The sequence below is a fragment of the Geospiza fortis genome, unplaced genomic scaffold (assembly GCF_000277835.1).
Source record: "Geospiza fortis unplaced genomic scaffold, GeoFor_1.0 scaffold217, whole genome shotgun sequence".
NCBI lineage: Eukaryota > Metazoa > Chordata > Aves > Passeriformes > Thraupidae > Geospiza > Geospiza fortis.
In genome coordinates, this window is record NW_005054392.1 from 1080373 (window position 1) to 1107973 (window position 27601).

A 27601-nucleotide genomic window follows, 5' to 3' on the forward strand; every position below is an offset into this window, starting at 1 on the left:
CCCGCCTGCCCTCCGCCCCAGCCGCGGGGGCTGAGCTGGGCCGAGCCGCAGGTGACACACCCCGCGGCGGCCCCCGGCCTTCCAATGCGGGCAAATACCACTGCTTAGCGATGGCAGTCCTTATGAACGGAACGCTCCTAGAATGGTTATCTTAGAACGCAGGCCTTAGCCCCTAGGAAACAGATAAAATGCCGCCGGTGTCCCCGGCAGGATACAGCAGCACGGCGGAGTTCGGCTTTGAAAACCTGCCGCGCATAGACATGGCTCTGGCAGCACAGCGACGGCACCGGCAGCACTAACGCTACCGTTTCAGCTCTTTTGTCTACGACTTGCTTTGGTTGGTTCATTTCTGCTCTTTAACCCATTTTTTGGGCATCTTGTTTTCCCCAACAGGTGCTCTCCTGCATGTAGCAATTCAGCGGCCTCTGGTGCTCATGCAAATCCTTTACCCAATTTAATGCAAATGAGTCCAAAGACCCATTAAAAACTGGCTCTCCAGCGAGGTCAGGGAGGAGAAACTCGTTTCTCAGAGCTAGGAGGCACTCTGCAGGCAATACAAACATTAGCTAAAATTTTAATTCCATACAATTTATCTCTGCTACCACAAAACCTTCGATCATCATATTTTGTTATTCTAAATAAATACATATAGTCTTAAGGTCTTCTAGAACCCACATTTACCAGACTACAAAAATTCAAATTACAAAAATTCAGGGGGGGCAAAGGCTGAACAAATTTGTTGAGAATAAATAATCGCATCTTGCCAGTTGTGAAGAAATCCACCTGGAAAGACCCACAAAGGGAATCCCAACCCCTGGAAGAGGCAGTGCTTCCATCCCTCACTTCTCGAGGCATCCTAGAAAAGGACAGTAATTTAGTTCCTCTGATGAGCCAGCGGCGCTCTTGTGGGAATCTGAGCAGTGAAAATAGCTGCTTTAGCAGCAGCTAAGACAGAAGGTAAATTGTCCAAAATCAGTGAGTTTTTTCTTCATCCCTGACTACTGAAAATACATTCAGCGAGATATATAGGTTATATCTAATTTTAAAGAGGACTATATTGTATTTGTTGGATCAATAAAATGCCATTTTTTTGTTAAAAAAGAACCAACTACATTCAGGATTATTAAGTATCATAATACAGGCACCAACAGTCAGGCAAAACCATGAATATTTACAGGCTTTTAGTAATTGGCATTTGCATACGCAGTATTACACTGCAGTTCACTAATGTTTGTAGCAGTGTTCCATGAAAGCAAGTCAATTATGTAATTATATTTCTAATTTTATTATTAACTGGCACAGTTGCTAGGTTGATTTCATTTTGGAAGAAAAAAAATTCACAAAGAACCCCAGCCAGTTTATTTAAGCAGACACATCTGCTCAGAAGCTGTCTCCTAGGGGAATGGCTTTACACCATTTTTTTCCCCAAAAAGTTAACTTGAAGTCTGGTGGTATAATTTCTGATTTTTTTTTACTATTTAAAAATAACATACTACGCTTGAGAAAATAAAAACCTCACATTAAGATAATTTTGAAGCCATGAATGTCCTGCAATACCAGACTAAGTAAAAAGTCATCACCACCTAAGAGCTATGCCTTTTTTTAACGACCACAAATTTCCTCACAAGGCTTTTTACCATCTGATCACATAAAACCTGATTACTGTATTTTGTTATCAGCATTTGAAGCTTTTTAAAAAACACTGTATTTTACCATGTACAGGATCCAGGTTGTATATATATATGTACACATGCTACATAAGCAAGCAATATGATGTTAAGATCAAATAAAATCCATCATGAGGGACTTCTGTGATCTAAAAATTCCTTTGGGTGACCATTTTTGTATAGGTATTTGTCACTTCCCTTTCATGCATTCAACCATTCAATTGCTATTTTTCAAGCAATAAGGCCTGAAGCAACATTCAAAAAGCAACAAGGAATCACCAATGGAATTTTTACTTCCAGTGACCACTACCAAGTGATTTGAGAAGACTGATGTGAACCCTGTGAAATTAAAATAGTGGTGCTAGCTATGGACTAGCATGATTTTAATACAGACAAGCTGGTAGCATTTTAATTACATCCATTTGTCTTGGACAATATTACTGCAGACACTAAATTTGTGCCACTTAAAAATGCTACCACAGAAGCCCTTCTATAAGAATTTACTGTAACTGTAAATTTAAACCAAGGCAAGTGTGCTCTAGAACTTTTGAGCGACTCCTTTCAAACAAGTTTCCACAGTGAACTGCACAGCAGTTAAGCTACTTATTATTTTCATAGCTACATATGCATTAATTTTCTTCGTCACCTGGTAATTACAAGACTCACAGGTAGAAAAAAGTTGAAACTGGAAATCTTTAGTCCACACTAAAACACACTACTAAGTACTTTTGTCTTACCTTGAACAGTGCTTTTTCATCTTCTTGCTCATGTGCTACCAACACTGAACTAGTAGATCAAAAATAAACATCAGAAATCCAGGTTCTGAAATTCACAGCTCATTGCTACTGAGCAATAAGAGTATATTTAATTAAAGGGAATTCTTTCCTTCTCTGCACCTGTTAAGAAATCAGTTTCCTCAGGCAGGCATTTAAAAATGAAGTTAACCAGTTCAAAAGGCTGAATTGCTAATTCCTTATGTTTTTTAGTTTAATTTGTGCATTTACCTGTTACATACTTCAAGCTTTTGAGTTTGGCTTGTTTTTTGGGTTTTTCTATACTCGTTAATAAAACCAGGTTCAAACTCTAAGGCTTACTTTTATTAACTTCTCCTTTCCACCCCCCACCCCCTCTACCCATTTTCTGCCAATAAGGACAAAATCTTTGGAACAAGCACTATCAGGTTGTCTTGAAATTAGTACTAGCACACACCTACACCTTCATGTATTGGGCATACGCTGTATCAGAGAGGATTGACACAGACACAAATTCAACTCAAAAGCAAGGACTATAAATACACCACATACAAATAAGCCACATAAGCCAATGCAGAACAATGAGGGAATTACATTATTAAAAGTTTTTATTTAGGTTTGGTCAGTACAGGTAAGATAATATTGGAGTCACAGAGCAATATGCATCAACAGGATACAACAGTTCTTAAAAACTGAGTTAACTATGCACACAATTCATAAACATTCGGTCACCTAAGGAGAAAATGCACAGATGTATGGTGGGAAAAACTGTAATTAACACTGAAACTACTACAGGACTCCTTCAGTAAGTCCATCTTTTTAGTGATAAAACTACTGTACTGGGCAAACTTGGCAGTCAAACCCACAGCTATTATGACAAATCTTGAAGGTGGTGTTAAGTATAACAGTATGAGTAAGAATGCCCTTACACAGCACAGGTTCTAGATATACACAGATTTGTACAGACATCATTTATGTTATACTTTATGGAAATAATTTCCATTTCAACTTCACATTAACTCATATAAAAATAACTTGAGCTACACAAACATCCTTTTAGCAACATTCAACGTAATTAACTGTTAAAATTTCCAAAGTGGCAGAGGTATTGAAGCAAAAAGAAATCCACAAAAAGGCAAAATTGTGACAAGTATGCACTAATTTAAACGGCTTCTGGACAGTATCCTCTCCCAATTTCAATGACACTGTATAAAAATTTTGCAGAAAAATGTTACAAAACTGAACCCTGCACATTTACACTGGAGTCCAAACCATTCTGGACATGACGAGAACCCACAGTTCTGTTACCTTTCATGCTCACTGTTTTCTCCTCTTGAGGATCATGATTGGAGTCTGTGTCATTTGAGTGGTGAGTGAGAGAGTTTTCACTGCCAGTGGGAGAGTCTACACTTTCATACCCAGTACTGAGCTGGTTTATGTAGCTACCACTTCCTCTACCAGTTCTATCTTCAGAGTGGTTGGATAGCTTATTACCATTCCCTGGAGAAGCCGGGAAGTCATCTTCCGTGCCGCTACCCTCCCTATAAAAGGCAGGCCCAGACGTCCGCTGGTGGGAGGAGCTGCCATTGCTTGGTCCGTTTGCCAGGCGGCTGCAGTCTTTGCCCGCAGCCTCTCCCTGCTCCGTGGGCTCAGAGGATGGAGTCCTGCTGGTACCTGGGTTGGGGGCCTGCGCCTGCTGCTGCTGGTACTGTGCCAACTGCTGCCGAGTCTCCTTCAACTGCTGCTGAAGAACTAGAATGGTACTCTGCATACCTTCTACCTCCTCATCAAGCTGGATGATGAAGTCATTCAATTCTATGTAAAGAAAACACATTTGTTGCAAATACTTAATAGCCCATATATAGTTTAAATCTCAGACAAGAAATTAAAATCCCGTAACTCAACATTTTGTGCAGAAATTTTTCAATGAACTATTTCTCAGCCATCAGGTATGCACTGGTTTTGATACTCTGCCTCTGAAGGAGAAAATGCTTAACAACTGTGGTATCTACGTATTTTCTAAACTGCTATTGAAAATATGTGAGAAAAATTTAACTTCTGGGCAAGAAAGGAAGATATTCAGGGAAAAGCTCAATTGCAGTAATTAGTATTTTGCAAGTAGATCATATTATGTCTACTTTTACTGAAGTATAAATCCCTGGCAGAAATCCTGTAAAAGTGACCATGAACCATATCCATACGTAGCAAATCTGAGTTACTGCAAAACCCTATTCAATAGCCAAAAGTGGTAGTTTTTCATCCTATTTCAAGGAAGTTTCAATTCTTACTGTGTTTAATCCTTGAAATCGTTCAAGAGAGAACACAAAAAGACCTTCTTACCAACAGAGGGTTAACTAATTTCATAGCGCTTTAATATTTATAGATCAGAAAAAGGTTTTTACAATTAGTATTGCATTCTGGAACAAAACAAATTTGACCACAAAACAGTATAAGAAACACTGATTCAGTCTTCAGTTCAACTGCACCATCAGTATGCCAGAGGAAAAAAAAATGCAAACTCCTTAATATTGTAATTTTTTTTTTCATGTTCTTGCTGCTACAGAAAATAATCATTAGGAGAACTCTTATTGCAGGAGTATCATCATCTTCATTCATATACGGGGAAGAAGCAACTCAATGCTGGAAATTACTACATTCAAAAGCAGCAGTCTTTAAAGAACATCTACACTTCAATTATGTACTTGGTAAGTTTTGTTGAACTGCATTATCAAAACAGTAGATACTATTCCCACAAAACGACACTATACAATCATTTACCTTAAGAGTTCTAGTTACTTTATACTGCTGCTTTCTCAAAGACATGAAAATATGATTGGGGAGTATGATCTATTCTTAAAAATGCATCTCAGACTTAGATGGGATGCCATATCAAGTTTCTGGTATCTTACAATCTTTAGATGCAAAACAAATAAAAATATATTCAGGTCTATGTGATGTCTATATAGGTTATAACCCCAGGACAACCTATATAGGTTATATTCAGATAACCTAATCTAACATTCTGTTAAGAGCCAGTGACACTACACTGAATTTGAGACTGAAAACTTTTAAATCTGCATTTTCCCCTCCATTTAAATTGTGCAAGAGGTCAGAGTTTTAGATCATTTCAATTTAGGCTTACAGTGTCGCAAAATTTAGACTATAAACACAATGAGACATTTTCATTCATCCGAGTTACCAAAGGGAAAAAAAATCAGTTTTTCATATTCTTAGGCATTGTTGAAAAGTTGAATTTTTAAAATAAATTCCAAATGAGTCAGAGTTAACAAGAAGCCTTCTGGTCTCAGTGCATGCCTAGGCTATAAGTTAACAGCTTTCATCTTGCGAACTCACCAGTAATGTTTGCAGTCTAAACATTCCCTATTAAATAGCAAGACTTACAGTATAAAAATCTCTATTTCAAACATTGCATTACTGGAGCTGTGAATCCCACCAGTGCCCCCAAATTTAAGGATTTTTTTTTCACTAAGACTACCAATTAATACTATTACATATTTTACTCAATACTGCCCTTTCATTCTGGCAAAGGTGATTTTGTATTATCTATATCATCACAAAATTAAACTTGCAGAAGTGCAAAGCAACTTCTATTTTTGTTAAAAAATCCCTTACCATCCTGACTGCTTTTAAGTTCCTCACTATATTTCTTCTGTAAAGCCAATTCTGCCTCAAGCTGTGCAATACGTCCTTGGGACAGCTGCCTTCCAAGCTCTTGATTCTCCTGGATAAGCATTCGACACTTCGCCATTAACTTTTTCCCTGTTTGGCTGCAAAGGAAAGAGCCATCTATCACAAAATGAATATAAAACCTTCAGTTATCTTCCTCAATCACGAATAAAGACAAAAAGGAGATGCGATTTCTGCATGTCACAATTCAAGGAACATTATGCCTCAACATAATTGTCATAGCAGAAAGTCTCCCTATAGTTACCACGTGCTGTTCCAACGCCAGGTGATCTTCTGTCGCTGTCCCACAAAGTGGAAGGCAAGTTTTATTACTGAAAATATGAATAAGCATATTGTACTTTTTTAATACTAACATCTGGATTTATCAGTATGCACAATCTTGCATGTGCCAATTCTTAATGTAGTTAAATATTTGATTAAAGATGTGTTTTTCAATTCAAAAAATCACGGACTGCATAGAAACTACACAAGCAAATTATAAGCAAATTCATTGCCTGTTTGTTGTAGTAATGAAATTTAATAATTGAATTTGGGTGAAGAAAAGTTGCTTGGGGAAATAATAAATCTCATGTTCATTTTTCGTACTGACAACCGTTTTTCTTTAATAGGTTTAAACATTCATTTAAATGCTGCCCAGGTACTCTTGTTTAAAAAAATGAGATGCCCATTTTTCAATTCAACTTATATGTTTGACAGTCACATGCAGAGTCTGCTTCATGATTTCTATGGTCACCATTTCTTAAGTACATCTTGTATGGTGAAGAAGAATGAAAATGTAGCTGAACATTGTAAGGACATCGAGGAAGGGGTATATTATCTATCTACTTCCTTTAAATTGACAGATTTCAGGTAGTAAGTAATGATCATTAGGACACACTGTTTCTGAAAGAAATGTGAAACAAACTGACAAGATTTTCATTACTAAACTGGTAATGTTACACATCTTTAATCTTCATGATAAAAATCTCATTGTAAAGCATTATAGGAAGTAGTATGCAAATTAATATATAGGCAATACAGCTAACTCCATGAAAGAAAGAAATTAAAGTCCCTTAGAACTCTCAGTCTGCCAGGTCAGGATAGCATCCCCAAACAATTCTCCTTTTAATAGGCTCAGCACCATAATGAAGCTGTCTTCTTTTCTATAGAGGCGTAAGCTCTGGCAAAACCCCAAACTTTGAACAGTTTTATTGTGAATTCAATAGCAAGACTTGTATTACTCTTCAAGACCAAGAAGGTCATTTAATTTTTTGTATGCTTTTAAACAAGTGACAAATACTGAAAAAAACTGATGTTTAAAAAAGTAGAAGAGCAAATTTCTGCTACAATCACAGCCACAGTTCTCTCCTGCAACCAAAATACAATAATTTAAAACAGCAATTCCTTATCAGCTACCTTCTGAGCACTCAAGCCTTAAACAACTTTTAATTTCTCTGCCAACTCTGCCCCATTTAACATTTCTCAACTGACTTTCCCAAATCTTTCAGATGGGCTGCTCCAGAAGGAATCTGGCTGTGTAAAGTCCTGGAGGCCTGAAAATCTGCTAAAGGCAGCACAGCCTGTTTTCTTTCTTGATGTGATGTCCAATGCCAGGTCCTTGAAGTTTAAATTGTGCCGACCTAATACAGTCCAAGTCGCACATTTAAGATGCAAGTTTCCTTAGAGATGTTCATTCTGTGCAAAGCAGGACCACTTTGGAGATAACCAATGTGACAGATCCCAAAAGTTATTAGGCAGACATGATATTTAGCCATTTGCAAATTCCTGTTAATGTATTCACCATCACTACAAATAGAAAAAGTTTACAATGCTTATGTCATTGAATGCTTTTCTCTTCACAAACCAACATCAACGGCAGAATCAGCGAGTACCAATTACCTTGGAATTGGGACAATTTTAGAATCCCATTAATATCTTCAGGTTAACTCCTGCCAAAATGTAAAATATTTATTACCTGTATAGAAATTTGCATAGTTACCTATAATGCTATTTCTTCTCATCAAAAATTTTCCAGATGTTCTGAACTAGTAGAGAACAACCCTTGCAATTTACAAAAAAAGACAGCGCATTCAAGAAAATTAAATACAGTAACTATTAAAATAATTCATATGAACTGTAAAACTAAGTTCAGCATTGTTTTCACAAATCCTCTTGAACATACATGCAACAAAACCTGTAAGAATATAAATGGTTAAATTTCGGAAGACTAAAGTTTGTTGTACTACGCTTACTGCAAAATGGCATTTCAACTAATTTTTATTCCAAGTTTATACTCTGCTTAATGATGGTTAAAATGGCTTAGCACAGCCATTCCTTTGATTACATGTCTTTTATTTCCCCCTCCAGACATCAGCAATGTTTATGCTGCACAGCCTTATCTACATTAAGGCCCAGAGCTAGCTCTGCTTAGGGCTGCAGTTAATGCGTTAACTGCCCCGAGAACACCAGTTTAAGATCTGAATAGGGCCATTGCCTGTTTCAAAAACTAGGCCACATGCCATGAAATGAGTAGTTGTGTACAAGGACGGACAATTAAAACAACTGGGGGAGGAGGCCCAAGATGCAAGGAGAATGAAAAAAACCCTACAAATATTTTACATGAGCCAATTTCTTCACCTTTCAAGAAATAAAACCAGTAAAATCTTAACCCAGTTAACAAAGCCTCAATTATTTACCAGGAAATAACTAACTTTCTATATTCCTGCCACTGCATGTATGAATTATGCACATTCACACCACTGACTTAAAATTATATTATGCAAATTAGGGGATGTTGTAGCTAAAGAAATAACATTTTCTTTTGACACTTGGGTTTGAAAGGAAGTGGCAAGGTACTTGGCTCTCCTCAGTTGTACTCACACATTCAGAGCCTGAAGACTTTAGAAAAAAACCAACCTGTACCTAAATGTATTAAATAACTTTCTGAATTCCAAGTTAGAAACAAGCAATCTGCATGGCATGCCTCTTTCAACACACTGCAGTGAGCTTTACAAATGGCTTGGTAACACATTAATATTTTATTAATGTACGTCTTACCTCTGTTTTGATGCTAGATCAATAAAATCATAGATACTGCTATAGCAAAATCATTCCAGATATATCACTTTTTAAAAGGTAAAGTTTTTCTCTGGATTTTTCTTTTGGTGTTAAGTCATTACTCATGCAAAAAAAATAAACCTGCATAATTATACTACTCTTTGATCCCATATTAATCATCTGAAGCACAAACAGTTAAAGATACTTCCAAGTCAAAATTATGTAATGCCATCTTAATAAAAGTCAGCAAAACTGTTAGAATACATCACCTTCTGTGACAGCTGAATGGCTCTTTAATTTAAAAATGGATTTTTTAAACTGAGTCATAAAATGTTGCCCAACTGTTTTGAAAAATCAACACCTCAGATTACTAAATAGAACTCTCTTTGCTATGGGAAGAAACAAACACACAAATGCTATACCAGATCACCATTTTGCTTTACAGACCTTAGACATGCACTCCCAACTGTCCCAGATTGCTACTCTTACAAGTAACTTGGGAGGAGAGAACAGAGGCATCAATAGAGTAGCAAAAACTCCTTCACTGAATCCACCAAAGAAAATGCATGCATTTAAGGTTTTTTTGGTTTGTTAAAATACTGACTTTGTTTTCAGCGAACGAGACAATGCAGAAATAACAACCTGTTGAATTCTCGTTCATCCCAGGAGTTTCATGATACAACAGTATAACCAGAAGTGTTCCTTGAACTATGTATTACAACTATTTCAAGGCACATTGTATAGAGCAGCACAATACAAAAAACCCCAGGTGTACAACGGAATAAAAACACCCCACCAACACTGAAGACAGTTGCCATCGTGTGCCTTCTGTATTAAGCATTTGAGATCAGTTCTTAGAATGAAGATCAAAAAAGTCTCATTTCTGCATGAAAACATGCAGTGAAATTCTTATCACAACCAGTTTTTCTTATACATGCTAGTTGTGATCAAATGTATATTGCTTCAAACAATTTTAAACCTGCATTTAGATGGAACGTACAGTTTTGTAGAGTCCTAATTTTGAGGCGTCCACAGTATTACCAACCATCCAGAAAACAGTTCATTATTTAGCAACAGTGACTTAAGGCTGCATCAAGTGCTAGAGCGCCCAAAGGCTAAACAGTCAAATGTGCACACTACTACTGTTGTGGTATCAAATAGCACTCTTGTGGCTATTCAAAACTGGTTAGCAAGTAAACTCTTTAATGCAAAATTCACCTCATCGAGTTTTGACCCAGCAGTTCAGTGAACAAGCAGGAAGTCCACAGTCTTATTGGCAAAACTGACTTACAGTGTCTCTAAGTCACTAGGCTCAAGGTTATGAGCGAAGCATATTCCACTTCTACATTTTATGGGAATTTTACATGTTCAATTCATTATTTATAATCTCTAGGTTCTCTCTCCTCCAAACTGTCTGTAGACACAGTGTGCCACAGACTTAAGACTTCTGTTTCTCCCTCTATTTTCTTCAAATAGAACAATTTTGCAAATGTCTACATGTTCTAGAAAAGATTTTTTCGAAGATGGCCATTTCTTCAGAATAGTCCGACGTTGTCAGGCCTCTGAAGCAAAGGGGAGAAAAAAGCTGAAACACAAGGTTCATCTGGTAAGTTTTACATTAAGCATTACAAGCTGGACAGTATAAGAATGTGGCTTTTGCCTCAAAACGTCTGAGTCTTGGTGTGGAAACGAGTACTTGGCTGTCCCACCATAGCATTCTCGTAGTGGGACTGTCAGGGAAGTCTTGACTGGGGAGTATTTGTTTTGTTTACCTATCAGGCGTAAATTTCCAGGCACTCAGTTCATTTTGGGCTTGTTCCAGTTTGTCTTTAGTCTGTTCCAGTTCACCTTTCATTTTTAGGAAAAACAAGTTGATGGCTGGGTCTACCATTGTTGATCGCAGTTGGGCAACACTAGGCTGCTGGACTTGCTTGAGGTACTGAATCTGATTCTGCATAAAATAAGAAAAAAAGACTGTTATTCATACAATATTAAATAAAAATTATGAGTCATTTCAATACCAATAGTTACTCCAAAGTTAACATCAAGGTAGCTTGCCTTCTCTCACACAGTAACCTGAAAAATGCAGGATAAAAACCACTTGTGCACACCTTGCACCCTTGTCCATGTGCCTGCTCACCCAAGGCCCCATCCTAAGCACCTGCCATGCTTCACCTTTCATGGCAGACTCCCCTCCAGATCCCAAGATTATTTTCTACATGTCAGTTTACATTTGTCAGAGGAATATCTGGAACATTAGAATGCTCCCTTTCTTTTCTATCTCCCTGCACTCCTTCTGGGGAACAAAGAGCATATGGAAAGAATTACCTGCTTAAAATAGATAGTTAATTCCCACTTAAGTTCAGTGGAAGTTATTAAGGAACGTTACAGCAGAAATTGACAAGAAATATTTACAAGCAAATAAAAAAGCTTTTTAGAACCTAAGGGTTTTTGCAACTGCAGTAGTCACTTATGATGCAAGATTGTGTATTTCTAAAACAAAAATTTAGAAATATTAACAGCAATTAAAACATTTTGGTTGGATTTTATTCTCTTTGCAAAAACCATAAACCAAAGGAGTTACAATTTTATGTTTGAAACACTTGCAATAGTCAAAATTTCAGAAGTAGTAACTGAGAGGTTTCCTTTTAAATATAGTATTTATTGTTCAAAACAAATGTAAATAAATTGGATTAACTTTAAAAGTTTCTTTAATTTTAATCCCATCACAACAGACATATCTAAAATTGTACACGTTTGGCACCCTGCTAATCACCAATACTGCATAAACCTGCACAGAATGTGTTGATTTTTAAAGTCAATTTTTTATGCCCCCTGTATCACACACATTTCTTCATCAGCAAGAGGTGAACAGAATCACACACTGTTAAAAGACATTAACTGAAAGTCACATGGTTTGCTTCCCATGCAGGCAGTCCTGCAACCAAACTTGAGAGCAAGAGAGTTTAACCGACAAACCCCAAAGGGAAGGAGTCCCCCTGCACTCTCTCCTTTCCTTGGGACACACAGCACAGCCAGCAGCACTGACAGCTTAACCATGTTCCTGTACATGCAGCTACTCCTATGGGGTCTTTACACAGCAGTGGTGAAGAGGAAGTACAGAAATCCTACATAAATTCAATGTGCAGTAGCAACCTCAGTCACTTCTAAATTGAGTGTAACATGTTTTAATTTATATATTGTTAAGTAGCAAATTTTCCTGGATTTTATTTCAAGTAGTTTCAAAGAATAACAGAAGTATTTCCTTTGACACATTAATTTGTTATTATGAAAATAAAAATACTTAGCTACTTAAAATTGAAATCATCATACTTTACATTTTAAATAGACAAAGTTCTATATATGCAGAAAGAAATATAAAGGCAATAAAACACTGCATATAAATATTTTAAGGAAATAAAGAATCCACATACAATGTGGGTAATGCACCTAGAAACAGGAAAATCCAGATTAAGGTTATGCTAACATTTCTTGGATAGCATTTTACCTCTCGGGTCCTTTGCCTTACTGAATGCAAATATATTGCTCACTGAATAAAGGTAAATTTTATTCATTGTTATTGATTTATATTTCCTATCCACTCAATTATTTCATTCTTCTGCTACTGAAGTATTTCAACAACCTGTCAATTCTTTATGATGGCTAGAGCTAGTAGACAGTAAAATGGACAACTTCACTGGTAAAATATTTCAGATATATAATCATGATACAGCAACATTGTTCCCAATCCACTTTTAAAGAGACATCACTACCTGAGGGGGAGAAAGGCCATGTTTCTTGTCTTACCAAGGCCCAGAATCCTCCCTCTTACACTGTAAATCTAAGAACTGTAACAGACTTCCTGGATCACTAGCACACAGAATTGCTGCCGTGGCTCCTCAGTCACACCAGAAATGCACTCAAACACTCCAGAGGACCCAGCCAACGCTGTGCAGTGCCAGTTACTTGACAATCTCATTGGAGTCTCTCCAGCTCACACTCCTAAGCCCAGCAGATGGCACCTGCACAGGACTTCAGCTCAACCATCATTTCTAAAGCAGTCATGTAAAAAAAACTTACTTAAGCTTAACAATCCTTGCTCATTCCCTCCCCAAACCTCAAAGACTATTTTTTCCCTCCACTTTTTCCAACTTAAATTTTCTCAATTCCTCCACAAGTGCTTTCTCCAGTTGTTAACTCCAGAGTTCTCATCTGTCAAGCTTTTCATCCATGAAGACCTAACAACCTCCTCCCGAATATGACCTGCTCCCAAAGCAAGCCCAAACGTCTTCTCTTTTCTGCCGATTTCCTAATTATGTTTGTCTTCCTGCTTAGCCTGTCCAAACCTCACATTCTTGCTCCCTCTAATCACTTTCTGGTATGAGTCACCTCCCACTGATATTCCAGGTGGCAAGGGTTAGGGAGCAGGAGAGTTTGCCTACAGTCAGGACCAACTTCGAGCTATAGCTGAACATATAGGAATAGTCATGCCCAATGCTAGACACCAGGGAATGCCCACTTTAACACCTGAAATGCCTACAGACTCTTCATTCTCCCAAACATGAAAGCACACACCAGCTGGTATTTTACAAAAGCCATCAGATGGACAAGTAGAGGTAATTTTCACAAAGAGAATAAAAATCTTGCTATCAGCTTTCTCTCTGTTCCAACCCAAGGCAGGAGAGCACTGAAAGCAGTCTATTTAGAGGACATTGGGCTGTGTGAGGTTTTGTTCATGTGGATTTTTATTATTTTGTTAAAGACAGACAATAACATTTTCAATCCCCCTAGTTCTCACATTCTTGGAAACAGCTGCATGCTTTCAGCTGAAATCATCCAAAGATAGCTACAAAAAAAACAGACACTCTAAACATGACAAATTTACAAAACAGACCACAGGTGCCTGAGAGAAAGCATAAGCAACCTAAGTCAGATCAACTGTATATCCTTCTTATAAGGAAGGAATAAAGTGCACCACTAAGAAGAGAAAAAACACAACAGAGCTATAACATAAACCACAAGAGTGATGACTACCTAGTGCTACAGTCCAATTGCACCCACAGAAAGTTCCACTCATCGTTATCTGTGCCATGAAAAGTGTATTTGAGCAGCAAGTATTTCCAAATGCCTACCCACTGAATCTCAGCAACTGTGCAGTAGCCTGGAAAGAGGTTAAGGCCTTTCCCTGAAGTGGTATTAACTTGACCACCCCTTCTGCCAGAAAAAAAGCTTTATGTAGAAACCATAGCCAATACTGCTCCCTAAGAGCAGCAACCTCTCCTAGATGGCTGTTCCTGCTGGGGGAAGGTAGCTCGAGGCTGCTGCTGGCAACAGGGCACACAGGATGTTAAACACCTGTACTTCAAGGTAGCCCTTAGTGACCCTAAAACCACAGAGTAACTTTGCCACAGACTTTTACTAAGCTGCTGGCTCTGAAGAAATCCATATATTCTCCTGCTAGACTCAGCACAGAGCATTAGAGAGAATGGAGCTACGCACCCCCCTCCCATCTTCTTTCTTGAAGAACAGCACTGACACAGAATAAGGGCAATGATTCTGCTACTGCTACTCTGACATGCCCACCTACACTTTTAGATGACAACTGATGACTTTCATAAGCTGAAAACACACTAAAAAGCTACTATTTTTAAAAAGGGTGAAAATTAAAACACCAAAATAGAGTTCATAACACTCTGTTTTAAAACAGAGCTAGTGTACTTCAGTAAGCAAGGTGTTCTACACGAGTGATCAGAAAATTCAGTCTTTGCCAACTATTAGCAGTTGCACATGGTATGGTATTAAGTTTTTAACTTTAAATTTGAATGCAGTAAGTTTGTAAAAATAAAATGTCCCAGAAACACATCTGCAGATTTTCAAGAAACTAGACACCATAAATGCTGAGTCTCTCTAATTATAATGTGACAGGAAACACTGAAGGCTTACATATAAATGTTAGTGGTATATTTTACCACTAACATTAAATGTTAATATAAATGTTAATGGTGTATTTTTAGATTATAAAAGAATTGTTAACTATAATAAAAATATGGAAAATTTATTTTATGTATTAAAGTCAGGCATGTCAAGTAACATCACATGATTAATAGCTTATTAAATGATTTAACAACCTGTAGCTTCACTTTGCATCTTATCCAACATGACATTTTTCTACTGTTACTGTAGTGGAAAAAATACTCTCTAGTAATATGAAGCCAAGCAGTCCTTCAGACCTTCTTGAAACTATGTGCATTTTTAAACTTGAAAATACCTAAAGGTGACCATGTCTCCATTATACACCTCCGGTGTACCCATTTTACACCTCTTCTTCAAGGATGCATCTTCCCACCTCCATGTACTGTGGAGATTACATCCTCAGTGTTATTCTTGAGACAAGAGCAGGAGAAATATAAGCCACCCGAGTGTGTGGGCATGTGTCTGTTTTTTGTTTCTTTTTGGTAGGTTGTTACCCACCCTTTTTTTCTTTTTTAAAGTACACTGAAAATAAAAGCTCTTCAGAAGTTCTTCTAAACAGATGTTCTGGAAAGATTATGCAGCTACAAACATCTAATAAAGTGCAGCCAAAAGCCCTATACTCTTCATGACATTCAAATAATTGATGATAGTCAAATTCAAAGCATTAAATACTTGAAGTTTATAACTTCAAGGAAGGAACAAAGGCAAATATAGCACACACAAATTTGGTTTTGGTGAAAAACTTGTATTTCTTTTTATTTATTTATTTATTTTTACTCTTTACTGCTTTAGCTATATGATAAGAAGTTCAAAAGAAAAAACTTATTATTACTGCTGTTCCACATAGCAGAATTTATCAGTACAACTTCACAAGTGAAGCAGGACCAATAGAGTAGCCTTACAACTATGGAAGCATTGCAGTCCTGTACCAGAACAGATCTTCACTGGCATCCTGGGATGCATTAGCAGAGTGCTGACAACAGGCTGAGGGAGGCGATCCTTCCTCTCACTTGACACTGGTGAGGTATTTGGGGTACTGGGTCCAGATCTGGACACCCCAGTACAAGGGAGACCAGACATATCAGGGTGAGGCCAGTGAAGGGCTGTGAGGCTGATTAAGGGGCTGGAGCATGTGACACATAAGCAGAGGCTGATTGAGTTAGGGCTGCTCAATCTGGAGAAGAGAAAGCTCAGGAGATGCTACCAATGTGCATAAATACCTGATGGGGAGTAAAGAAAGCAAAGCCAGCGGTGCCCACTGACAGCACAGAAGGTGATGGGCACAAGCTGAAACACACGAAGTTCCACTTAAACATAAGAACACACATTCTGCTGTGTCAGTGGTTCAACACTGGCACAGGGGAAAGACTTTTGCATTTCTCTCCATTTCAGGAGATGCTTAACACAGCGTGCAGTCCTGAGTAACCTGGTCTGACTGACCTGCTGTGCACAGGCAGGCTGGACTAGAAACAGCAAGTCTCTTCCAACCTCAATGATTCTGGGCTTCGTTTTTTGCCACTGCAAAGTAAGCTCAATCCCCTTTTTTTTTCCTTGTTTATAACACAGTGAACTAAAGCGATCTTATGGTCTTAAGAACAGTGAAAATACTGTGTACAGAGTTCTGTCACACTACTATACCTGACTGCTCTGAAAAACTTCAGGCAAAAAAGAAAGGAAAACTTAAAAAGCAAAGGAAAACTACAACACTAGTTATTACTTTTGCACAGAGCTGCTATTTTCCATAAGAGAAGCTCTAAAGAGTATATTACCAAAACTAGCAATAAGCTTTTTACATTCCTCTCAGAAGCTGCCAGATTCAAGCAGAATGAAAATTATGTCAAGAAGGTAATCCAATATGAGATAGTTTCCAAGAAACCAAAACTAAACACAGATGTAAGACACAGAAAATGACCAGAAATGAAGGAGCAAGAAACAAAGATCAACAAAATACATATTCAGAACAGTAGAAATTAAGCAGATCTGCCAAACTGCAAAAGAACTTTAAACAAGTCAGTAGCAACTTCATCTATCCAGCCAAGCAGACAGAGGCTTGCAAATAGCCTTACACTGCTAGCCAAAGGCAATGTGTCAGCCTAAAACCTCCTAAATGAAACCAAATAAACACAATCATATCCTTATGTTTTTATTTGTTCCTGACTCTAATGATACTCAGAAGCAACATTTTTGTAGATATGCTCTGCAGATAAATGCTAGAAGAGACTAAGCATGGCACATGCAAGAATCAGCTTGGTTTGAAGTAAACCAAGCTTGAATCACAGCTGCTGCTGAAAATCAATAGCAATAACTAGTATTAAAAAACACCCAAACTTTTAAGAAGTGATCTTTACTAATTCAATTAAACTACCCTGCTGTGCCTTTAAACACAGAAAATGTGAATGGTGTAGATAAACAAAAAACATTGCACAGCTCATAGGTACTGGCTCAACAGCTGATGTTGCTACAACAGTTTGAACACATTTATCCTTGCTGAATACTTACAGTACACTCTTGCATCTCCTGTTCCTTAGTTGCCAGCCTCATCACCAGAATATTTTCTCTTCGGGCAGACTCTTGCTGTTGCTGTTTCAACTTCTCTTCAGATTCTCTCAGCCCCGTCACATCATTAGCTAACACAAGCAACAACACAGAGAAAGCAAGTTTTATAGTACCCTCTCATAGGAAGTTTTAAAAAGACAGCTAAAAAAATCTAAAAACCAATTTCATAAACAGTTACACTTTTTGCAGGGATGTTTATAAGTAGCATAAACAAAAAACAGTACGTCATTAACTATTGGAAAAGCTTAACAACAGCTGGTTTTAAAGCCATATTCCTGGTCCTCCTTTAAGACTTACTAAAACTTTCAAGCTGTTTCCATGTTTGTATAGGAAATCACTTTGTGCTGCAAAAATCAATCTGCAGTCTGAAAAACACTGCTGTTTATGGGCAATCTTCAAACTGGCCTCAATACTCCAGGAGCAAACAGTAAAACATTTAAGAACATTCTGTCCCAACTAGAATTCTGATCCACGGACATTTATGAAAAATTATATATGAAACACAAGAGAATGCAGCACATTCCCAAATTACTCAAACAAAAACATGCAAACAGCTCAATACCAACTGCGTACATTCACTCTACTACTTGCCATATGTAACACAACTAAAAACTTGAAAAACTTAAATTTTCATTTTTTTCTAATTTCTGGAGAATAATCAGCTGTAAATATAACCTGAACATCAAATTGCCTCAGGACAATGATTTCTAAATAAATCCTTGCAGACAGTACAGGCCATAGTAGTCAGTGTAAATGAATTGTTTCCAAAATCAAGAAACTAAGAATGTTGAAACAACTTATTTATCTATGTTTAGACAGTTTGAGATGTGAATGGAATCACCTGTTTCCATGTGCTCTATTTTATTCTCTACAAAATATTATGAGACAGCAGTAGAAGGAGGTAACAACAGCAAAAGAGAGAACATCCATTTGGACTGACAGAAAAATACCCTTCAAACTCAGTGGTACCACAGCTTTAAGTATTTAGACTGAAAAGGTGAGTGGAAAACAGGAAAGATACCATCCCTAATCTGCAATACAACTTTTAAAAGTGACTTAGGACTGGCTGTTCAGTCACTCCCAGAATGTATTCATATTTTATCATTTCAGAGTAGGATGTTTTCCCCACGTTATCTTCCAAAAGACCAAGTTATAATGATCATGTAAGAATGACAAATCAAATTTGCCTAATCAGAGCAAACAATCCTTGGGGACTCATTTCAGACATTTACCTCTAAACACTGTTTCTCCTCCCAGCCTTACAATCCTGTAAGACGACTAAAGGCACAGACATTGCTGGAGTATTTCAGTAGACAGAGAGTTTCTTTTTCTAATGGTAAAGTTCTGAAAGCACACCTATTTATGGGGTTATGCTTTGAAGTTTTCCCCTATCCAGCAGTCTGTGTCCTATAGATGCAAAAATAAGGCTTTTTAGATGGTGGGAGAAATTTGCAACTGGAAAAGAAGTTGGTAAGAAAGCTGGGAGAGGCTGAAAACTTACAGTAGAGAAAACAAGGGCTGTCTTCCTAACAAGTAACTAACATAACAGATTATTATATCTTACTTCTAGCACTTCTAGAAAGCACACATATTATTTGATCACTCTGCTTTATACATTCTAATAATGTGCACCATTTTGAAACCCAGCTAACTTACAATTAAGGTCTGTGTACTTGCCCTCCAGAGCTTGCACGTATGCTTCATATTGTTTCCACCTGTCACAGATATAAAAAGAAAAAAAAATAATTTTCTGAAGCTCTGTCTATTAAATCAAGGCATCTCATTCCTAAGCCTTCAGAGCACACACTGATACCATAATCAGAAAATGTCAAGAGGAATTACACAATTGCACAAAAGACAATTCCAGTTTTAAAAAAGGAGGTTTTAATTGTGGAAATAGTTACATTTGCTTTGCATCTCAGAAGAACAAAATGGCAGTTGTGTATTACAACACTTAAAACTGACATCTTAAAAATCAGTATTTTAGACAAATATTAGGATCAAACACTACTTATTTTTGTTATCTTTGTAAAGTACCCTATATGCATCTTATTCTCGTAGCAGAGCAATTCAAACAAACTTCTGTAACAGAAAATACAAGGCAAATACAACATTAAGTATATTACCAAGTGAACAGGACAAGCAGAAGCATATCATAACACTAGAAATGGCAGTCTAGGTTAAGCAGTTATATCAGCTCATTTAAGTTAAGACCACTCTCTGATTACATCCATCAGCCAAACAGTTTAATAACTCTTTGAAAACATGTTATTTAGGAAATTCATCTGCAGTCAAACAACATCACCTAAAAACAGCACTGCATTTTATACAAACCATCAAATCAGTAGCAAATAAAGTCTGCTGTAAAGTTTAGCATGAAATGCTTTATGAAAAAGTTCACAGCATGGTGTTTTGGGATTTTTAAGTAGTACTCTGCACTTAACTATGTGTGTTCCTCATGATGGTACAACTGCACATTATAAAGAAAATTCATCTGATAGCTTACCACTACAGGAGGTATCTGTTCCCTCCTCCCCACTACCTTCTTTCCCTGACATATATTTTATGCTAGACTCATCACAACTGCTCTATTTTAACTCTCTAACCTACACCACTACTTGAATTGAAACTATAAAATCTACCTATAGGTAATTTGGACCATTTAGTGAATTCCAACAGCACACTGAAGGGTCTACAAAAGCATCAGAGATCTGTAATAGCAAGCAAGACCACATCACTGGGAAAAGGAAATGAAATCACAAGATCTCTTCCTTCAAGCAACAACAAAATTTTACATCTCTTCAGCTGAGCATGGCAACAGCATGAACAAACTCTCAAAGCTCTGTAAAAGAGAGCAGTAGTATTCATACTTAACCCTTAAACTGATCTCTCTGCCCTAAGAAGTTTCACCATTTGACCATTAAAAATTCTATGTTAATTCAGGAGATTTCAATCTCCCAGAAGTAAAACTGAAACGGCCTACTAAACAGCAAATCTAGAAAGAACCTAATTTTACATTAAAAACTGACATGCAATAAACAGTTGGTCTTCAAATATACAGGACTACTTCACTTTCAAGTTACACCTCACAGCCCAAACCCAGTAATTCTAAAATCATGAGACCCCCACACTCCCATAACAAGAGCTATTTACAGAACAAGTGAAATGAGGACATTACACAAGTTAAGTAAATGTGCCAAACCACTAGCTGAAAAAAAAGGAAAAGAACCCCCAAAATAACCACCCACAAACAAACCACGTAGCCTATGGTCACCAAGAATGTTGTAGATAATAGCTCTAACTCACCTCTCAACAACTGTTAGTATTTAGGCAAGAACCAAATTCCTGGAAAAGAAAACCTAGATGGCACTAGAGCATGTCACGGATTTCAAGTCATACGCTTACCAACACTTTAGAAAATATACCTATTCAGATGTGGCATTTTGTCAAAAACCTGGTCAAGACTCTCGCAGTTCGAGCAACCTGTACTGGGCCTGGCTGAGACAGAGGCAATTTTCCCCACAGCAGCCCTCACAGCACTGTGCTTGTGCACTCGTAGCTAGAATGGTGCTGGTAACATACCAGTGTTTCAGCCACTGCTAGAAGTCCTCACACATCATCAAGGCAGGTTTTCCAACGTTCCCCCCTCACCAGTAGGTCAGGAATGGGCAAGATCTTGGGAGGGAACACAGCCAGACCCTTGACTGCCCTGCCTTGCCCCAGATTACGCCTTCCAGCACATCTGTAGCACACTAAGGCAGCTCATCACTGAATCTGAGTGGGGGAAGAATGACAAAGGCTCAAAGGCAGATTTTTTTCTCCTCCCATCAGTTTGCTTTCCACTCAATATGGTAGTTTATGTCCATAATCTGATGGTTCAAAATTAATAACATGAAGAGCTTCACTGAAGTGCTACTTGGAAAGGCATTCAAGAACAGACACAGGAGAACTGGGAGGACACTCCTGAATCTGTTCTGTGTTCAAGGGACTGCTTACGGTATCACAAGAATTGGAAGGTAACTAAGCAGCATTATGTCAGTTACTTAATTCTCTTAATCCTCTAAAAATATTTAGCAGGCTTTATAGAGGTAATTTGAAGCTATGAAGTCAAATACTTTTTCTTGAAGCATCCATTTTTTATGCTTAGCTTTGGAGTTCACAGTAAATGATTTACAGCAGTTAGGGGTTAAGACGCACACTGAACCCAGGCTATTCCAAAAATGACTGGCTCTAAGTCCCTGTTAACTGAAGTTTCGTAAAAGCACTGTATTTCCTCAGAAATACTTGTGTATATCAGAGTGGTTCAGTGTTTCACCAGGTAATCACTCAGCTAAACTATCACAGCAATACTAATCAGATTTTTAGCTGTGATCTACAGAATACCTCTTTACGGTGTTCCGGGCTCTTCTTTCTCTCAGAAGCTCCTACAGTCAAGCTAACTACTGCATTAAAGAGGGGAAAGTTCAGGATGACTCCAGAGCAACAAGTCATGAGACAAGCAGAAATTCAAGGTTAGGTCTAAAGGCTCTACGTTGGTCCTGCTCATGTTTAGTCAACAAAAGTTATGATGAACAAACCTAAATTCTGTACTTCATGGAAAAGAACAGTAAAACTGGGACGCATGGCACAGAAACTGACCAAACCCCCCATTTTTTCTATGTATGTATTTCATCACTGCAACTGTACAGCAATGGTGACTTATTACCTAAAAGACTAAAAGGTGATTACACATGTGTCTCAAAAACCATTTGCCTCACCGAAGCACAGACCAAAAAAACACACTCCAAATCTTAAGACAATCTAAAGGTCAACACAAGCTTTTCTACATCTCAAAGTAATAGAAATGCCATTGATTAAAATATATGTGCAATAATATTTTATTCCAGCCTACAAGTGAAGCCAGCAGTTAGTGCAATAATTGCTAGTTTTACATAAAATTACAATTAGAGGTGAACTTACTAGAAACCCATAATTTTCCCCCATACAAAGTGTTTGAAAGACTGATCTATGCAAGTAGAGGTGAACTTACTAGAAATCCGTAATTTTCCCCCATACAAAAAAAAGTGTTTGAAAGACTGATCTATGCAAACTAATAAAATGGACATGACCAAAATGGAAGTAAATTTCCATTTCTGCATATATTGAACAGTTATATTCCTTAAACCCACTAGGCACCCTTTTTGAGAGCATGTTAAGTTTTTCTACACACCAAGAAGATGATTCAATAGCAACATAGCTGCCATTAGCAAATTCCCTTCTGTCTCTTCATCAACACGGGTGAGCTGCTAACAGACTTTACCTCCTTGTGGGCATTCCACCACATTCTCTCCTGAATATGTGCTGGAAACTCATCTCTTCTATGTAGCAACTAATGACTGCAAGTTACAGAAACTGACTACAACTGACAGCCTTTTCTTGTTTTCACACTATCAGTCAGAAAGCAAGTGGCACAGAATCTATGCTTTGGTACTTTCACGTTAATTTTATCACAGCAAGTCAAGGGCACAGCTTTGGAGACTTAGGAGTTTTCTATAAAAAGGATCACAGGCCAAAACCACTTATGAAAGAAGCAACTTTTTTTACTGTTTAAATACGTTTTTCTTTACAACCCAAAAGACTGGATACTGAGAAGCAGACACAAAGTAGTTTTAAACATATGGAGAAAGACTGCTTACTCCCTGGAAAAAAACTGTCACCCCAAAAGTAGATGGCAGGACAGTTTACCCAGAAGGGAGGGTAGCTGATCACATGTACACTAAGTCTTGCACATGCAAGCCCTTGTTTCTACACAATTTAGTCTTTGTTCTATGAAACAGCAAAATTTACCTTGAGACCCTAATAACATGAATAACTCAGTGTACAAGAAGCCAAGAACTAATGTTTACCAAAATGCAGACTATTCCAGCAGATAAACAGATGCCCCACAAAAGGCTGGTTTGGATAGCTCCTGGCTTACAAATCAGGAAATTCAGGCATACAGAGACAAGTGGCCTGGGGTGGTTTCTTTAAGCAGGTGGTATGAGCAACAGAATTCCCTATAATTGTTCCTGTCGTGACACTTAAGCTTTCTAAAAACATTAAAAAGACAGCCAGGTTCTTTCTTATCAAAGTTCTAGGCAATGAAAACTTCATTTTAACATTTTTCTGTTAATATCTGAACATGCTGAGAAGACAACTGCAAGGACTGAAAAAGTGTAAAAAAGTACTGGAGAAGTAAAGAGTTGACATTTTTCTGATGTTTAAAATAGCTTGCTATCTATCAAGGAATGTAAGCAATCATATCTTCTATAGTTATGAGTGAAGAAAAAGAAAACTTGCACTCATGTTCTACAAAATACTATTAAGGACTTTGCCTCTTGGGAAGAAGTGTTCCCTCCCAAACTACAAATATTTGAGGCAAGAGGAGAACTTTACAGAAGAGATACATTCTGAAACAAATAAAACTGTTCTTCAGAACAAGGATGCTGAAAGACAATGAAAGAGTAAATTCACACATCTTCCACAGGAGGTTCACAAAAATGTTGAGATGGAAAAAAAGACTTTTTACGTTACCTTAGGATAAGCTCATCTCTAGGTAAAACCTTAAAATCTGCTTCACTAAGGCGAACCTATGAAGCAAAAAGAAAAGCATAACTTATCAAGCTGTCCTGATTACCTGGAAAGGTGAAGTCACAAGTAATTTTACACATACCTTCTTTGGGAGAGGTTCTTCATTCGTCATTGTGAACTCTGAAGGGAGAGGAAAAAAAAGGAGTTTTATTTAGTGTAAACAGAACACTGAACAAGTCAGAAACTTATACTTACAGCCTTAATTGTTTTCGTTTGCAATATTACACCACTGAAATATTGGTTCCGCACAATGCAGCACCAGAGTACAAAATTAACAGTATGACGTGTTTGCTCCTGTAATCTAGATATAGTCAGCTGCATTTTTTCTAAAAGTTATCCCAAGCTTTCTATTTCTATCTAAAAAGCCAATCAGTAATCAATCCTTCCTATTTAACTAATCAAGACCACCCAACTTTGTATCAAACTGACATTTAGTACGCGTCTACATCTACATAACATTGTATTTTACAAGGTAAAGGATAATCAGAGTCTGAGGAAAGCAATTTATACTACTGCTCCTCCTCTTTGGAATAAAAGAGAATAATTTGTGAACATTACAACATGTTCTTACAAGTACTTATTCTCTTAAGATTCAAACAAGCGGAAGTACGGTTATTTTAAAACCCGTGCGAATATTCTGAGGAAGAGTAGGATGCAAAATAGCTTAGATAGGCCATCAAACTGAATTCCTCTGGTGCACACAGAGCACAAGAGGGCTGCATTTTGCTGGGTTAAATATTCACACTGCTCTGAGTTACAGGACATGCTTCCTTATCTCTAAAGAGTAATACACAGTATTATCTACAACTATGATTATGTAAGAAATACTGAGTTCCTAAATCTTACAGGCATTCAAGTAACAATAGATGCAGGGTTTGCTGGAGGCACGCATCTTTGCAATATGCTTTTCAGTGGAAAAGTTGCATATAATATTACGAGTTGACAAGCTTGTAAAGCTACTACTGCACATGGACCAGGGAAAGGATGTGTCAACTCCTTAGTTGTGAACACTGAGCTTTAAAGAAACAATGCTCTTAAGGAGTAGATATTCTGTTTTCACAATGATACTCAATGAACCAATTTAACTTTTCCAAGTCCTAAAACTATTGGTCAGTAAGACAAGCAAATACATTCCAATGAAGCAGAGTTTTCAACCCGCACTAACTGAGACCACTGACAACTACACAGCACCCTATCAAACAAGGCCGTGGTTAACAACAAACAGAACAACCAACACTCACTCCCTTCCTATAATAAATACTGACATTAGAACCCACAGAAAGAAAACATTCAGTAGAAGCATCTCACTAATGAATGGCAGCTTCCTGTTGCTAGGCTTAGTAACACACAGGCACCTAAGTGCTTCCCTAAACTAAGAAGTGCCCTTCACTCCCACCCCCCCCTTCCCTCCTGCTAACAAGAAGTTACTCAAGCATTTTGCTTGAACTTCTGCATGCAGCAGAAGTTACTTGAAACTGTTTTACCAAAAACATACCTCAAATATAAAATACAAGCATAAGAGGCTGCTGATACAAATTGCCAGTGCCCAACTCAATCATTCAGAGTAACTTGAGATTACAGAGGGAATGCTTGTGACCCCTGTATTTAAGCTGCCTACCTTCCCCTCCACTGTAATTTTCCCAAAGATTTTTAGAGCTTTTAACTCCTTTGGAGTTTGGAAGTAGTCCTGAAGATCTCAGCTAGTGTTAACTTCCTGACAGAGAGAAACATGCTTTTCAGATGTCTCACACAGCTACAGCTAACGCTGATTAAATGGGGCACACAAGTCATTATGTGTGTGTTCCCCAAAAAAGTACCAAAAAATGTGAATTTCCCCCAAAGATCTGGCTTGTAACCCCTGCTGCAGCATATGGCAATTATAAACATACAATTGCTGTCACAATCAAGACTACAAGAAATCAAAGGTTGATGCTCCAATGCAAAGGTAATCAAACCTTGCATCTCCAGACCTCGCACAGAATTCCAGCACCAGACCAGGCTACTCTAACTCAACACCCAGCACATCACTGTTTACAAAACCACCTCTTGCTTTCAGACAAGAGCATGAAAGACTGAAGTTATGGACCACTGCATTACGGAAGTTACTCCTTACTGACACCTATTATTATTTGCTATGATAAAACCACACATTAAAAAATAAAAACATACTAGCTAAAAATATTCCATAGGTTATTCTGGAAAAGTTAGGTTGATAATACCTACAGATAACCACCTAGCGCTCTTTCCACACATAGAAATTTCACCTTACTACTGCCCTGCAACGGTTTTTTGGGAACCTGGAGTAACTCAGCAGAAGCTTGAACATTTATTACTGCTGAATACTGCTGTCACTGTGCTCCGTGTTTCTCAGAAACAGCAGCAGCGCCAGGCTGGCTACAGCAACAGTCACGGTGCTTTGCCTCAGTTTTCTGTCAACAAACAGGTGAATCTGTATGCTACAGACACAAATGCCACTGAAATGTTCATTATTTTAACCTAATACAGTAACTTCTCAAGCACTGTGCATCAAGAGATGCTTCTTTCGCTCGGCTCGCCTCTAGAAGAAATCATCTCTCTCTCCTACCCATATCAGAAATATCTTGCAAGAGCATGATGAAGAGTCACTTTCTACAGTAAAAAGAGTCAATGTAAACAACATTCCTACATAACTGACTGGAATTAACACAACTGCATTTTGTGATTTATATTATGAACAGCTTAACTGTACCATCCGAACTAAGCACTTGCATGATTTTGCAGAAACAGTGGCTGCCACACACCACTCCTGCCTATCTGCTCCTGGCAACAAGCACCAGAAAACCATATTCCATACTTAGAATAACAGGCTCTAAAAGAATTTTCAGAAAAACTCAATGTTTTAGGCTTCTATAGCAGTTTCAATTACAAGAAATGTGAAATGAGGAAAGTACATTTTGATTTTACTAACTCTGATAGAAGCCTGCACACCTTTTCCTATGTTTATAAAACACAGGATTTAAAAACTTTTTTAAAAACCTCAATGAACAAAAAGTAATTGAATCAGGTATGAGGCTTTACTTGTTATATGCAAACAGAGTTATTTTAATGATACCAAGAAAGAGTTCCATGGGGAAAACCCCAGTATGGGCTCCCAGCTCCCAAAGCACGTAGGCATGTACATATATATACAAACATATAATTTACAGAATCACAGAATCGTTAGGGCTGGAAGGCACCTCTGGGGATTACACAGTCCAGCACATCCCCCTGTCCCTACCAAGGCAGGGTCACCTAGAGCAGGGGACACAGGAACGTGTCCAG

General features: G+C 37.8%; 1 protein-coding gene across 1 annotated transcript; it reads right to left on the reverse strand.

The window, feature by feature from the left end:
* Nucleotides 1–3009: 3009 nt before the first annotated feature.
* Nucleotides 3010–27601, reverse strand: WTAP (WT1 associated protein). The gene is made up of 8 exons (XM_005425643.2): nucleotides 27558–27601; nucleotides 24384–24421; nucleotides 24245–24300; nucleotides 19349–19407; nucleotides 17636–17763; nucleotides 10936–11114; nucleotides 6053–6207; nucleotides 3010–4234 (listed from the first exon to the last, which is right to left on the reverse strand). Exons 2-8 carry the CDS (start codon nucleotides 24411–24413, stop codon nucleotides 3651–3653), a joined length of 1191 nt encoding a protein of 396 aa, XP_005425700.1. The 5' UTR covers nucleotides 24414–24421; nucleotides 27558–27601; the 3' UTR covers nucleotides 3010–3650.

Bases quoted from the DNA above. Each gene is read 5' to 3' on its own strand.
- WTAP (XM_005425643.2), bottom strand. From the start codon at position 24,413: ATGACGAATGAAGAACCTCTCCCAAAGAAG. The intron at 19,408-24,244 runs GTAACGTAAAAA...TATCTGTGACAG, and splicing joins AGAGATGAGCTTATCCTAAG to GTGGAAACAATATGAAGCAT. The intron at 17,764-19,348 runs GTAAGTTAGCTG...TGCTTGTGTTAG, and splicing joins CAAGTACACAGACCTTAATT to CTAATGATGTGACGGGGCTG.